This window comes from Perca flavescens, chromosome 14 (genome assembly GCF_004354835.1).
Source record: "Perca flavescens isolate YP-PL-M2 chromosome 14, PFLA_1.0, whole genome shotgun sequence".
Classification (NCBI taxonomy): Eukaryota; Metazoa; Chordata; class Actinopteri; order Perciformes; family Percidae; genus Perca; species Perca flavescens.
In genome coordinates this window covers 30684186-30697002 of record NC_041344.1, presented here as the reverse complement: position 1 = coordinate 30697002, position 12817 = coordinate 30684186, and the positions used below count along the sequence as shown (strand labels likewise).

The window sequence follows — 12817 nt, the reverse complement described above, 5'->3', positions numbered from 1 at the left end:
ATTCCATGAAACAAACGCGAGCGCGAGGCTTCGGCAGACTACATTAGATGTAGCGTGTGTGAGAAGTATAGATAAACAAAGGCAAGAGAAGCTAACAAATGCCATAGTGAAGTGGATAGCTAGAGACTGCAGGCCGATTAGTGTTGTGGAGGACGTCGGTCTGAGAAACATTCGGAGAATCACAACAAATGACGGCAGGTATAAGATTCCCTCGCACCATCACAAGCAGAATACATGAGTTATATGAAAAGGGGACTCTCACTGGGGACTATCACTTGGTAATTATAATTACCTCGGAGTTACAGTTTTAATGTTATGATTGTGGCTCAGGATTTTGTGGGCAGTTTTTATATATATATAGGTTTAGGCGGTATCCAAATTTTGATACCTTCAGACCTCCTCCCTATTTTACCGTGGTATATGGTATTACCGTGACTAATTAAAAATTATGACGTAAGGCTCAGACGGCGTCACCAAACGCACTGTTCAGAAGCTGAATACCAAACACTAATACTGAACCAATAATAACATAACAACAACTTACAAAAAGCGACTTTCTCCTCCACACTGTCACATGATGACAACCACACGTAATTATATAAATTATATTTTGTGGAGTGCAAGCGGGGCAGAAAAGGGAAAAATCCTTTCTGCCTCCACAGCCAGCGCCCGGTAGTCTCTGGAGGAAGAGGGGGGGAGCAGGCCAGTGCGGTGCGCACAGGTGCTGGAAGCTGCCGCAGGAGAATGTGGGCGATCCGCCGCGCCCAGCACAGCCAGCATCCTCTCCGTTAACTCGGACAGCTTGCTGTCGCCAAGGCTGTTCAGGGACAGAGGGCGGTCGGCTTTCTCCAGCTCCGACAGTTCAAAGAGTTCCAACAGAGATGTTTTGAGTGCATCTACTTGCCGTTAGCCGGAGGAGCCTCTAACAGTGCATTAGCCCTGGCTGTTGTTGAGGCCGATACCACGTGGAAATACGTCCTGTGTTATTCCTCTCAGCTGGAACTGGGCCTCGATGTGCTGAAACCACGGCCGTGGGTTGTGCCGCCAAAAGTCCAGTAACTTGATGGTGGCTGCGTATCGCTAGATAGCACCGACATTAGCCGCGCCGATAGCAGCGGCCAGCGCCGCCGCAGCAACAGCATTTTCACCACCGTGGTTGTTTGAGATAATTCAGCCGTTAACCCGGAACTCGTATATCATAACACCTCTCCCTTAAAGGAACACGCCGACTTATTGGGAATTAAGCTTATTCACCGTAACCCCCAGAGTAAGACAAGTCGATACATACCCTTCTCATCTCCGTGCGTGCTGTAATGCTGTCTGACGGTTCCAGCATTAGCTTAGCCTAGCACAGATCCTGCAGGTAACTGGTTCCAACTAGCCTACTGCTCCAAATTGTGACAAAAGTGACAAAATAACGCCAACATGTTCCTATTTACATGTTGTGATTTGTCAAGTCTGGCGTGTACAAAAAACAACGTAACATGAGACACAGCCATCTTCTAACAGTAAAAAAACCGGGAACTATATTCTCAGACAGGCTTGCTGCGAGCATATCACTCCGCCCAAGTACTATATTCTTCCGCCTGAGAATATAGTTCCTGGTTTGTTTACAGTTAGAAGACGGCTGTGTCTCATGTTACGTTGTTTTTTGTACACGCTGTGACTCTATAAATCACAACATGTAAATAGGAACATGTTGCCGTTATTTTGTCACTTATTCGGAGCAGTAGGATTGCTGGAACCATTCACCTGATGTTCTGTGCTGGCCTGATGCCGCTGGAGCCGTCAGACAGCCTTACAGCACGCACGGAGATGAGAAGGGTATGTATGGACTTGTCTAACTCTGGGGGTTACGGTGAATAAGCTAAATTCCCAATAAGTCGGCATGTTCCTTTAAAGGTACAGTACCTTGATGAATGTCTCTTTCAGTCTTACTTGTGGGTCACCGCAATTTAATATGTAATCTTTGTCTCCTATATAAGTGCATTGCATTTTTTTTTATGACGGTATTGAAACTGATACCGTGGCTATTTTTAGACCCCGTGGTATACCGTATTACCGCCCAACCCTAATATATATATATACACATGCATGCATGCATGCCCTGGCAGTGGCAATACGCTTTAATTTTGTATTTGCTTTGATTACATTGTTTAAGTTATAATATTATAATATTTTATTTATCTGCTACTGTATAAACCAAATGCTGATGTAAAGTGTTTTGCAGAACAAATGTTATGGAACTTTCGTTCATATGGCAGAACATTTAAAATAAAATTGCGCTATACACTACTTTTGAATTCATTATTGGATTTTGTGTATAACAATGCGATTAATCAGGGAAATCATGCGATTAATCACGATTAAAACTTTTAATCATTGCCCAGCCCTAAAATATATATTTTCTCTCTCTCTCTCTCTCTCTCTCTCTCTCTCTCTCTCTTTGCGCGCACACAGACACACGGTCCGGTTCTGGTGGTTGATTAACGCAGATAGGTGTTGATTAGCTCTCATAACGGGCAGGTGGGTACTGCCATGAGTCCATGACGCTAATGTCTGATTACTCCACATTTTCATTGTGATATTTTGTGATTACGTTCTGAATCTGCAGCGTTCTCTGTCAGGTAAATACAATACAATGTCTTCCTCTGATGTAGAAGTAGCCTACATTGTAAGTCAGTAGTAGGCTATGCAATGGAGTTGCATATTAAGTGGTTTGGGGTCCTTCTGTAAGTCATTTTGGGGTACAATTTGGTTTTGATGAATTCTACAAGCAGCAATAACACAGGCCAAGTAATCGCCTGTTCCAAACAGGCACATTTTCAACGGGCACTGCACTGTTTTTTTTTAAAAGACAGAAAAAAAAGACGCTTCCCAGCAGCCGCACTGAACTGCAGGCTGCAGACAGGTGTCTCCTGCCAGAGAGAGGGAGTAAGAGCGGCGGTGCAGAGAGAATTAAACAAAACTTATTTTCATATGTTTACTTTCTAATGCTGGGTCGTGGAGCCGAATTGAAGGAGGGTTACCCCATTCAAACACACAGTAGAACAGCGTAAAACCCTGTTTGAGCCATCAGTGTGAAAGGGGTATACGTGATTGACCATCGATTTCCTCCGCCATGAAAACTTGTGTATGCATTTTTATGTAAGCACACACTGTGTTAGTAGGCACACTTTGTGTGGAGTATGTAACAATTGCTTGTGAATATAATGAGTTTGCTTGCAGCCTTTTGCTTTCATAATGACCTTTGGACATGTAGATGTAACGTGCACATTTTTCTTAATGTCAGCAGATTCTTTGGCAACTTTAGATTGCTGTTGGCAGTTTTTTCAATTTTGATGATGCTGAGTAGAGGGGTTATGAAGGGTCTCTGTGTATTGTTTTTTTTGTGAGTAATCTGTCTTATGTCCTGCAGGTGAGCTGGTGACAGTGTCTCTGAATGAAGTGGTGCGGCTGCAGTGTCCCGGAGCGTCGCAGCTCTCAAAGCAGCTGTGGGAGCGTCCCAACAGCCGGCTGTCCTCAGACCTGTACCTGCACCTAGAAGATGGGAGTCTGAGCTTTGTGGCCACCCCTGCCACACTGGGCCACTACCTCTGCCTGTCCACTGAGAATGGCTACCAACAGACTATGGCCATATATCATGTCAAACAGAAGAGCATCCTCATGGCTCAAACTCCAGGCTACACCTGGCCTCAGACACATCCCATACCCACCACACAGGCTGTGGCCAGGCTGGGGCCTGGACTGCATGCCTCTGTGGGGACTTGGCCTAAAAGAGCAGACACAAGACAACAAGAGACTGAGCCAACACAGTCCAGCAGGGACACTCAGGTCACCCCCAGACAGCGGGGTAGAAATGTGACTTTTCGGACAGAGGAATCTAGGCAGAAAGAGGCAGAGTTTCGGGATGGGGAGCTCCTGCTGTTGGCCCGAGGCCCCTGCTACCTAAAGGAGCTTGTAGTTGTGTCAGTTCTGCTAGTTCTCTGCCTCAGTCTGCTAATCACAATGCTTCTGTATGTCGTCAGACAACGCTGCCGCAGCCGAACAGCCCCACAGGCAGGAACTCCAACCAGACACTCTGACAGAAGGACTCCCGTGGAGCAGGAGGCCCTCAGGGAGAACCAGTTTCTGAGCAAACGCAACGGACAAGCCCTGCACAGCGGACAGGCCAGTAGGTTAGTTTGTAATGGGGCACTCACAGGTTCTAATGGGCATTTGCCCAACACCCCCATCTGAACAGTTACATATGAGATTAGAGGTGAGAGGAGGCCATCCCAGCTACCAGATTCACCATGGTGACTGTCAGTCAGCCCAGTGCATGGTTCTGTTTGCACACTCACTGACACGGTACACTGTGGACTCTGATCCTGATCGGTAAGATTTGAATCTAATAGGATGAAAGTCAATCTTCCTGTGGTACTTAAATGGAGACACGACTGTTAAGATGGGACTTTTTTGTTGTTGCCAGACACTGAAACACATTGACTGTTATGTTCTGAATGTTCTATGTGTGTTGTTACTTATTAGACAGTATCACTTGACACAGAAAGGTACAAGCTGATCCAGTACAGCTGGTTCCTTGAATATTTTTATAGACTAGTAAGTGTTTGATGTTAAGCCAGTGACCACTTAATTGCATTTTCAAGTGTTTATTTAAAATGCACATAAACAGAATGTTAGATTTTCAAAAGTCCTTTCTCGTTTGAGAAGAGTCTGGGCCTGTGTTCATCAAACATCTCAGAATCTCATATTTTACATACATGCAGACCAGACATGGCTTTGTATGCAACTCTGCTAAATCTTTTGGAGGGAACTTGATACCTGGGTTATGTTTATCGGCCAGGTTTTCCCAAGTCCAGTAAGTATGAGGTTCTGTAACATAAGTAGGTGCTCAGAGTGGATGACCATACCGAATGTATCTGTACTACATAAAAAGGCCACAGAGATCAGACCATTAGGCTTATTTCTCTTTCGCTTGTGAGATGGTATTACACACATAATGTGAATGTGCCTTGGCTACAGTGGAGCTGATGCTTTGGTGGAGCTGTTGATCCACTCTCACAGATTTCCTGTGCATCATACACACTGGGCCATTTGGACACAACATCAATACACATGCAGCCATGACCTGTTACATGATGACACAGTGCTGTTACTCTCTGTTTTCACAAGCACTTCAATAAAGAGGTTACAGTCAGCTTTCTGCAGTCACGTGATTTTTTTGCAAGTTACGTAAAGGAGAAACCGGGGGTGCTTCTCTTTTGCCTCCTCGTTTCTCTTCACTCCTTGGTTGACACATGGTCTGCCATCATGAAGGACGTCTCAATTCCCTTATTATAATTAATTAATAATTCACTTAAAGGGTAACTACCATTTTTTTCAACCTGGACCCAATTTTCCTATGTTTTTATGTCTAAGTGACTGGAAACAACAATCTTTGAAATTGGTCCAGTATTAAGCAAGATCGCTGCAGTCGGCAGCACCAAAACAACTTACAATGTACTATAAGTTATGGGGCAATTGTAATGCTTGTATTTACCAACACAAAAGTGCTTCTTTTGCCACTGACAAACTCAGATTAATATTCTAAGTGTCTGACAACATTATAGAAAGGATTTCTATTGAAGCCGACCTTTCTATCAAAGAGTAAGATCCTTTTTTTAAACATAAAAACATCCTTGAAATTACGTTCGCTAAACCCACCGGACTCCATGTAAATAAACAGTAATTTTAGCATCAGAAAATACACTTCATTCAAAGTCGACAGAAACAAAATAAAACTATGAAAAGCCATTTTGGGTCGTCAACTACAGCATTCTTGCTTAACACTGGATTTTTTGAACAGATAATCGATCGCTATTAAATAGAACTATATAAATTAGTCCTGGTGTGGGAAATTCACAAAAATCTAAAGTGCAATGTTATGGAAGAACCATTTCCTTCTTTTCACATCCAATATCCAATAAAAAAAATTTGATATATTTAGCAAACTAAACTTCTGTATGAAAACAGGAAGTAGCCAAATCCAGAATTATAAAACTAGGCATGATGAACGCGCATAATGAACGCGAGCAGGGACTGTGCCCGCCCATGTCGCCCTGCACTGCGCAGGCTCATATGACTGTTCTCCTGAGGTCCTGTAGCTATAGTAGTTATAATAGATATAGCTAATGGTGGTAAATCACAATGTGTTCTATTAATACATCCATAGTATTATCTTATTATACATCCGGGGGATGTATGGATGTATGTATGCTGTAAAGCCTGTAACGTGGATGTAACATCATTAGCATTTCCCAAACTGCCGGGGCTATCGGCTAGTAGCTAACATCAGCGGTAGCTAGCATGGGTGTATTAAGAAAGGTAACACTGTACATAGCTATATGCCTCGATAACTGTACTACAGACATAGTGATTACATCCCCTTGGTTCTCTCAAAAACATCCACAGTTTATTTCAATAAGCATTACTAATTAATACATGCCAAAGTGAAGTGTTATAGCTAGTAGCACGACATAATGATTACATCTCCTTGGTTGTCTAAATATATCCATTGTTTATTTAGATAAGCATGTAAACGATCAGGAACAACGAAAACAATGGGCATTTTTAGGCCTTTATTCGACAGGACAGCTGAAGACATGAAAGGGGAGAGAGAGGGGGTATGACGTGCAGCAAAGGGGCCGCAGGTCGGAGTCTAAGCTGGGAACGCTGCGTCAAGGAGTAAACCTCTATATGTGTATGGGCGCCCGCTCTACCAACTGAGCTAGCCGGGCGACCGAAAACACAATGTTTAATGTTAGTGAATATTAGACAATGAAACGGCGAGTTCATGAGTTCGCCATGGATGTATTAAGAGAACGAACTATACTTGTAAGAGACACGAGAGAGAAGCTCATAAACGCGCATGTTGCTACGACAACACAAACATGAGCACTCTCATTGGAATTAACGGGGCTTCGTGCCAAACGCTGTATCCAGAGGGCTATTTCACAAAACCAAGATAAGGGATCAAGCCAGGATTTCCCAGTTATCCTGGCTCAATTTAGCCTTGATTCGGTTTCACAACAGCAGAGACACCTAAATTATCATGGAGATTTATTCCATGGTCCAGACCAAGCTATCAGCCAGGATTTATTAATCCTTCTGCCTTTTCTGTTCACTCAGCAGTGCTTTTACCTTATTGTTATCAGCCTGCATTAAAATACAGGTGCATATTGCTGTTCAGTTAACTACTGTTATATAAAGTTGTGACCATTATTTTTTACAAGTATTCATGTGACATTGTTACTGTTATATTGCTGAATGAAGATTGCTGTTCATATTGTTAGAAGTTTGATGAATATATTATGGCAGTTGTTGACATAATTAGAAAAGGCTGATACAATTTAAAATGTGTTTTAAATAAAGCCTGTTACTAAGGGCAATACATAAAATGCTGTACATGTGTGTTTCTATAGTGGACCAATGCACCTTGAATTATTTTAGTTGATTCATTTTTTTTTTTTATTCTTTAACAATAAAGGATCATGCTTATTCCTCTTCCATGTGCATTGTATTTGGCATTCTTAGCACACAAATTGTGTTGTCCAGTAAACTAGGACTATAATTTGGGTGGATTGTACAATTTTAAGAACATATCCTAATTGTACAATCCTCACAAAATATAGACTTAGGTCACTGGACCAGTAACTATCTAGTGTTGTAGGCTACTGTACATTCATGTGACAACAGGGAGAGGACACCTCTATGTTTTTTTACATTATATTGTGCTGGGGGGAAATAACTGATGAATATCACTCTGTTACATTCATGTTTACAGTGTGCATGAAATTTATCACTTAATTATCTTTATAGTTTCTAGATTTTAGAGTCAAATTTCTTCAATGTCTTTCTATTCTATGTCCATATACAAGGGTGTTACAGTCTTCAGAGAAAGTGGTGGACCCAAGCAGAGACAGCAGGCAGTGTAGTGTTCAAAGGTTTAATGGTAAATCTCAAAAAATGGAAACAAGCAGAATCCCAAAAAGCAGGAACAGGCAAAAGCACAGAACAGTGGCAAGCAACCCATTGACAGAGACAAACGACAACACTGAAACGAAAACAATAATCCAACAAGACACAAAGACACAACACAGACTAAATAAACCAGATAACAAGGACTAACAAGGGACAGGTGACACTAGGCTGGGCAAACAGGTGAAACACAAGACAATCACAAGGGCGGGAAAACTAAAGACAGGAAGTAAAACTAGACAAGACAATGGAGAAAACAGATTTCAAAATAAAACAGGAAACAGAAACATACAACCATGACAAAGGGGAGCAAAGCAAAAACTCGGCCTTTATTAAAAAAAAAAAAAAAAAAAAAGTGATAAAAAGTGTGGCAGATAATAGCAGAACCGATTCTAAAAATCTAAAAATAGCCCATAAATTTACATTTATGAGAGAGAGGGAGGGAGAGTGAAGGAGATATTTACGCATCATATTCTAGCGTTGTAGAAAATTGATCTTCATGGTAAATTCCCTGAGTAACATTATCTTCTGCTTACTTTTAAGGCAAAGAGTACAACTGTTAATTTGTGCAAATGATTAGAAGTCTAATCCTTAAATGGTATGATTATGACGGTTTCAATTCAGAGCAGTAGTATTAGGCTACTTAAGCATTCAATCGGTTTGCGATCGTCTTGCTGTTTCATTACAGCAGCCGTGTTTCTTTTATATATATATATATAATCTTTTTTTTTTTTTTTTTTTTTACAAATGTGTTTTACGTTATCATACTTCCATAAGAAGCTGCTGCTCACTCTGTGTAAAGTATTAACAATGCGTATTCTCCATTTAATATAAGTAAATCTGTTATCAACCTTGTGGTCTGTTAAGGAAAGCCGTGAACGCGCATCTATCCAAATGACTTCAGCCTGGCTCGACTTAGTCGCATCTCCTCAGCCTAAAGCCTCACTTTATCGGTTATCCTGGATTTATAAATTCTGCTTTTGTGAAACAGCCCCCGGTTCTCTTAATACATCCATGATTTGACCAATTCCTGTCACCAGCTGTCAACAGTCATTGATTGCACAGGTGGAATAGTTAAGTCCTCTTCAACAGGTCTTTAAATGACCATACCAGCTTTTTGGCAGATCTTTGTCCATTTATTTATGAGTAACACTTTACAATAAGGGTACATTAATTAGCATTAGTTAATGCATTAATAAGCATTAACTAACCGTTATTAAGGGTTGAATAAATTGTCTAATAAACATTTATTAACAATGCTCATGTTAACTAAGGTATTAATTCATGCATTATTTACCATTAGTTGATGCCTTAACTAACTGTTAATCACAGTTAACTAAGATGTCTATTTTACCATTAGTAAATGCAGTAATAAGCCCTCACTAAAAACAGTTAATTAAGGTGTCTATCATTAGTAAATGGAATAATAAGCCTTGAATAACTTTTAATAACAGTTAAATAATGTGTCTATTTAACCATTAGTTAATGCAGTAACAAGCCTTGACTAACTGTTAATAACAGCAACAGTCAACTAAGGTGTATATTTTAACATTAGGTAATGTACTAAAAAGCCTGAACTGGTAATAAAAGCTAACTAAAGTGTCTTAGTTGATGTTGATGAAGGTATTTCCTAATATTACTAGGTGGTTGATAAAGATGTTTGATAACATGTATGTCTTGAGGTTCACGGCCAAGCCATGTCATTATGAGAAAACTTTTTTATTGTTTATTTACGGGTCATGGTTGTCCACAAACCTTTGTCCACTATATTTGTCCATCCTCCAACATATGACTTACTTTTGGTAAAGGGTGAGATCAGGGAAAAGACTCCATAGTCTCCATGCTTCTTCCGTTGTCTTCATATAGACATTAACCTAGTGGTGCATGATATATCGGCCGCCGATATAATATCGGCCGATATGGCCATTTTTTTACACATCGGTATCGTTCCGATGTCAAAATAGGGCCGATGAATAGTGCCGATGTGAATCATTCCTGTGTATTTGACGTGTGTAGGCTTAGATGTGAGTGTGTGAGAATTTAGATTTAAATCTGACCTGTGGAGGGCAGTAATACGCTTAACAGCGTCTATACTGCTGAAATCAGAAGAAGAAGAAGAAAAAGTGTGGGCGGGGATGTTGGTTTTTGCAGACGGAATCTGCGGCGAAGTGGGACACTGGAAACTTTAGTAGACCACCGGCTCTCGGTGGGGGGGGGAGAGATGAATGTTCGGAAATAAGCGGTTGCTGTTCGGTTGCTGCGGCCCGCCGTACAGGTTAGTTTGACCAGCGGGCAGCAGCGGCGGCCGAAGTGGGCAGCAGCGGCGGCCGGAGTGGGCAGCAGCGGTGGCCGGAGCGGGCAGCAGCCGCGATCATGGGGGGACATTCTCAGCGGTGAAACGCAAACGGGGGCTGGAGTATAGCTAACCTAGCTAGGTGGAAAGCTAACGCTAGCCAGCCACCTGTTCCATCAATCCTGGTTGCAAGTGTCTGCTCATTAGACAACAAACTGGAGTACATCCAACTTAAACGAAACTCCCATCGCGAGTTCAGAGACTACTGTGTTTTTCTTGTTGTGGAAACATGTCGCCGGGTAAGAGTGGAGATGGGCTTTGTTAACACGGACTTGTGCAGAAATTAGCTGCTTGTATGCAAAAGCTACTTATGCAAGGATTGATCGTTAACTATATCACCGTCAAATCTTTACACATATTGTACACTCAAATGACAACAAAACTTGATAGGGCAGCCTTAATGGCACACACTCTACCTAGTGAGTGGTGAGTGTTAAGAAATGTCTAAAAGACGCGTTCGTTCGATTTCTGGAGGAGGAAGGACAGGCTTGGGTCGAATTGAAAGTTAACTAAAAGGTTTAATAAAACAACATGAAAACAGTCAAAACACCATCAAACATAAAACACTGCCAGCAGCAGACTGCAAAACATGCTTCCCCTGTCGGCTCACAGCTTGCAGCCATGCGTCATGACAAAACAAATACACTGCAGCTGACAGCAGACTCATCTCATGCTTCTCCTTGCGGAGTTACAGAAGAACAGTCTAGTGACATGACAAACAATACACTGTTAACAGCGGACTACAAAACTTTGTGCCCTTGTCAGGTCCCAACTGAGACATTCCCCGGATCACACATTTATTCCCCTACACCTGGGTGGTTCTTCAAATTAAATCTTTCCCTATTGGTCAGATGTCTCTCAAAAGAAAAGGTGTACGTTCCCAATCAGTGTCTTGAGGCTACACCCGGTCACAGGATCTTACCGAGACGGTGTCAATTGTTTCCAATCTACAGCAATACTCGTTCTTTGTCTTAATCACGTCTGGCTCAACAGGGGATGGCTCTCAACATTGTTTAAACAATAAGTCTTCTAGAGCTTCTAACTTTATGCTAAATAACAGACATGACCTAATTAATTCTTTAGAAGATAAGTTTGTGTGAGCCAGACCAATGCTAATCAGTGTAGTTATTTGATTAGATCTAGCAAGTACATTGTTTTCAAAACATAAGCCAGGTTTTAACTTTTTAACTTCAACAATCCTCCAACACCTTTGGTGTGAAAACACTATGAATGTTAATGAAAACAAATTCATTACATAAACATAAAAATACAACAAAAATGTAGACATTAGCAAAATGTGTTTATCTGACTCCATATCTTTCATTCCACACTGCACTTCAGATACTGCACAAGTAATAACTGGTCTCAAATCTGTAATACAATCAGATGGGTTGAATCTATTCAATGGCAAATCTGGGGAAATGGTGTCATCTATGTGAAAAGATGTTTTTATCTGGCTCAAGAAAAAATGCATTAGGTTTGATCTTTGTGATCTTAATCACAAAAGAGCTGAAAACTTACACACTTCAATATATGCTGTCAGTTCAGATGGAGTGAGCACAAAGAAACAGTTTTCATCAATGTCCTTGCTGTAGTGAAAGATGCAGACTTGTGATAAAAGTCTGAAATCCAGATTTTGACAGTTCCTTGTTCAATATTGTCCAATCTGAAAATTTGGACAAAATCTCAGACTAAATCGACAATATGAAGTTTGTACTAGAGCTGCTGTGTTTGTGTCTTCTGTTTGGAAACACGTTTTGTGATGAAGAAGGGCGTGCGCCTGGGAGCACCTACGGAGACAGAGTATTACATAGATACATGGGTATGATTCCAGACAACACAGGACCAGATGGCATTGTCACCAAGGGCCTTGGGTGGGCTGTCTGGAGAATTCGCCCAAAACTCTGGAGTCAACAATCCTTTTGGTGACAGATCAGAGGGGAGCCCAGGATCTCATTTACCGCTGGCCCAATTCTCCTCACTCCCCTTGTTGGCGTTGGTGTCCTTTGCACGCCCTCTCAGAGACCTTTAGAGCAGCCACAGTTTCTCTCTCCCTCCTGTTTCTGAAACATGAAGATGGGCCGGCTGTGTGTGCTGCCTGCTCCAGCACCTGTAGGAAAAAGCCATCCTTAGCTTTTTGGTGTGTCAGCAGGGACTCCAGTCTCCCTGCTCTGTCAGAAAACCACCGCAGGAATTCAGCAGCAGTGATGCTCCATGCTCTCCGTCAGTGTCTGGTCAGATGAACTGGGTTCCTGTAGGCACTCTGCTGTAGAGCCCTGCACCGGCCAAAAACTCCAGCCCTAACCCGGCCCTGGCCCGTGGTGTTCAAGCCCTACCCGACCCCAGCCCGACAACGCCTGCAATTTTTTCAGCCCGAACCCGGCCCGACCCTAGACCAACATCAATCACTTTAAGCTCTCTCTGACGCGCGTTCTCTGACGCGCT

The 12817-nt window shown here is 42.0% G+C and overlaps 1 protein-coding gene across 2 annotated transcripts in view; it reads left to right on the top strand.

The window, feature by feature from the left end:
• sema4ab (sema domain, immunoglobulin domain (Ig), transmembrane domain (TM) and short cytoplasmic domain, (semaphorin) 4Ab) overlaps nucleotides 1-5201 on the top strand; it is a 50521-nt gene extending 45320 nt beyond the window's left edge. For both annotated transcript variants that reach the window (XM_028598157.1, XM_028598158.1), the window contains one exon: nucleotides 3419-5201. In XM_028598157.1, the coding sequence (XP_028453958.1) occupies nucleotides 3419-4239 (821 nt within the window). In that variant the 3' untranslated portion in view covers nucleotides 4240-5201. The remainder of the gene's footprint in view (nucleotides 1-3418) is intronic.
• Nucleotides 5202-12817: the final 7616 nt, after the last annotated feature.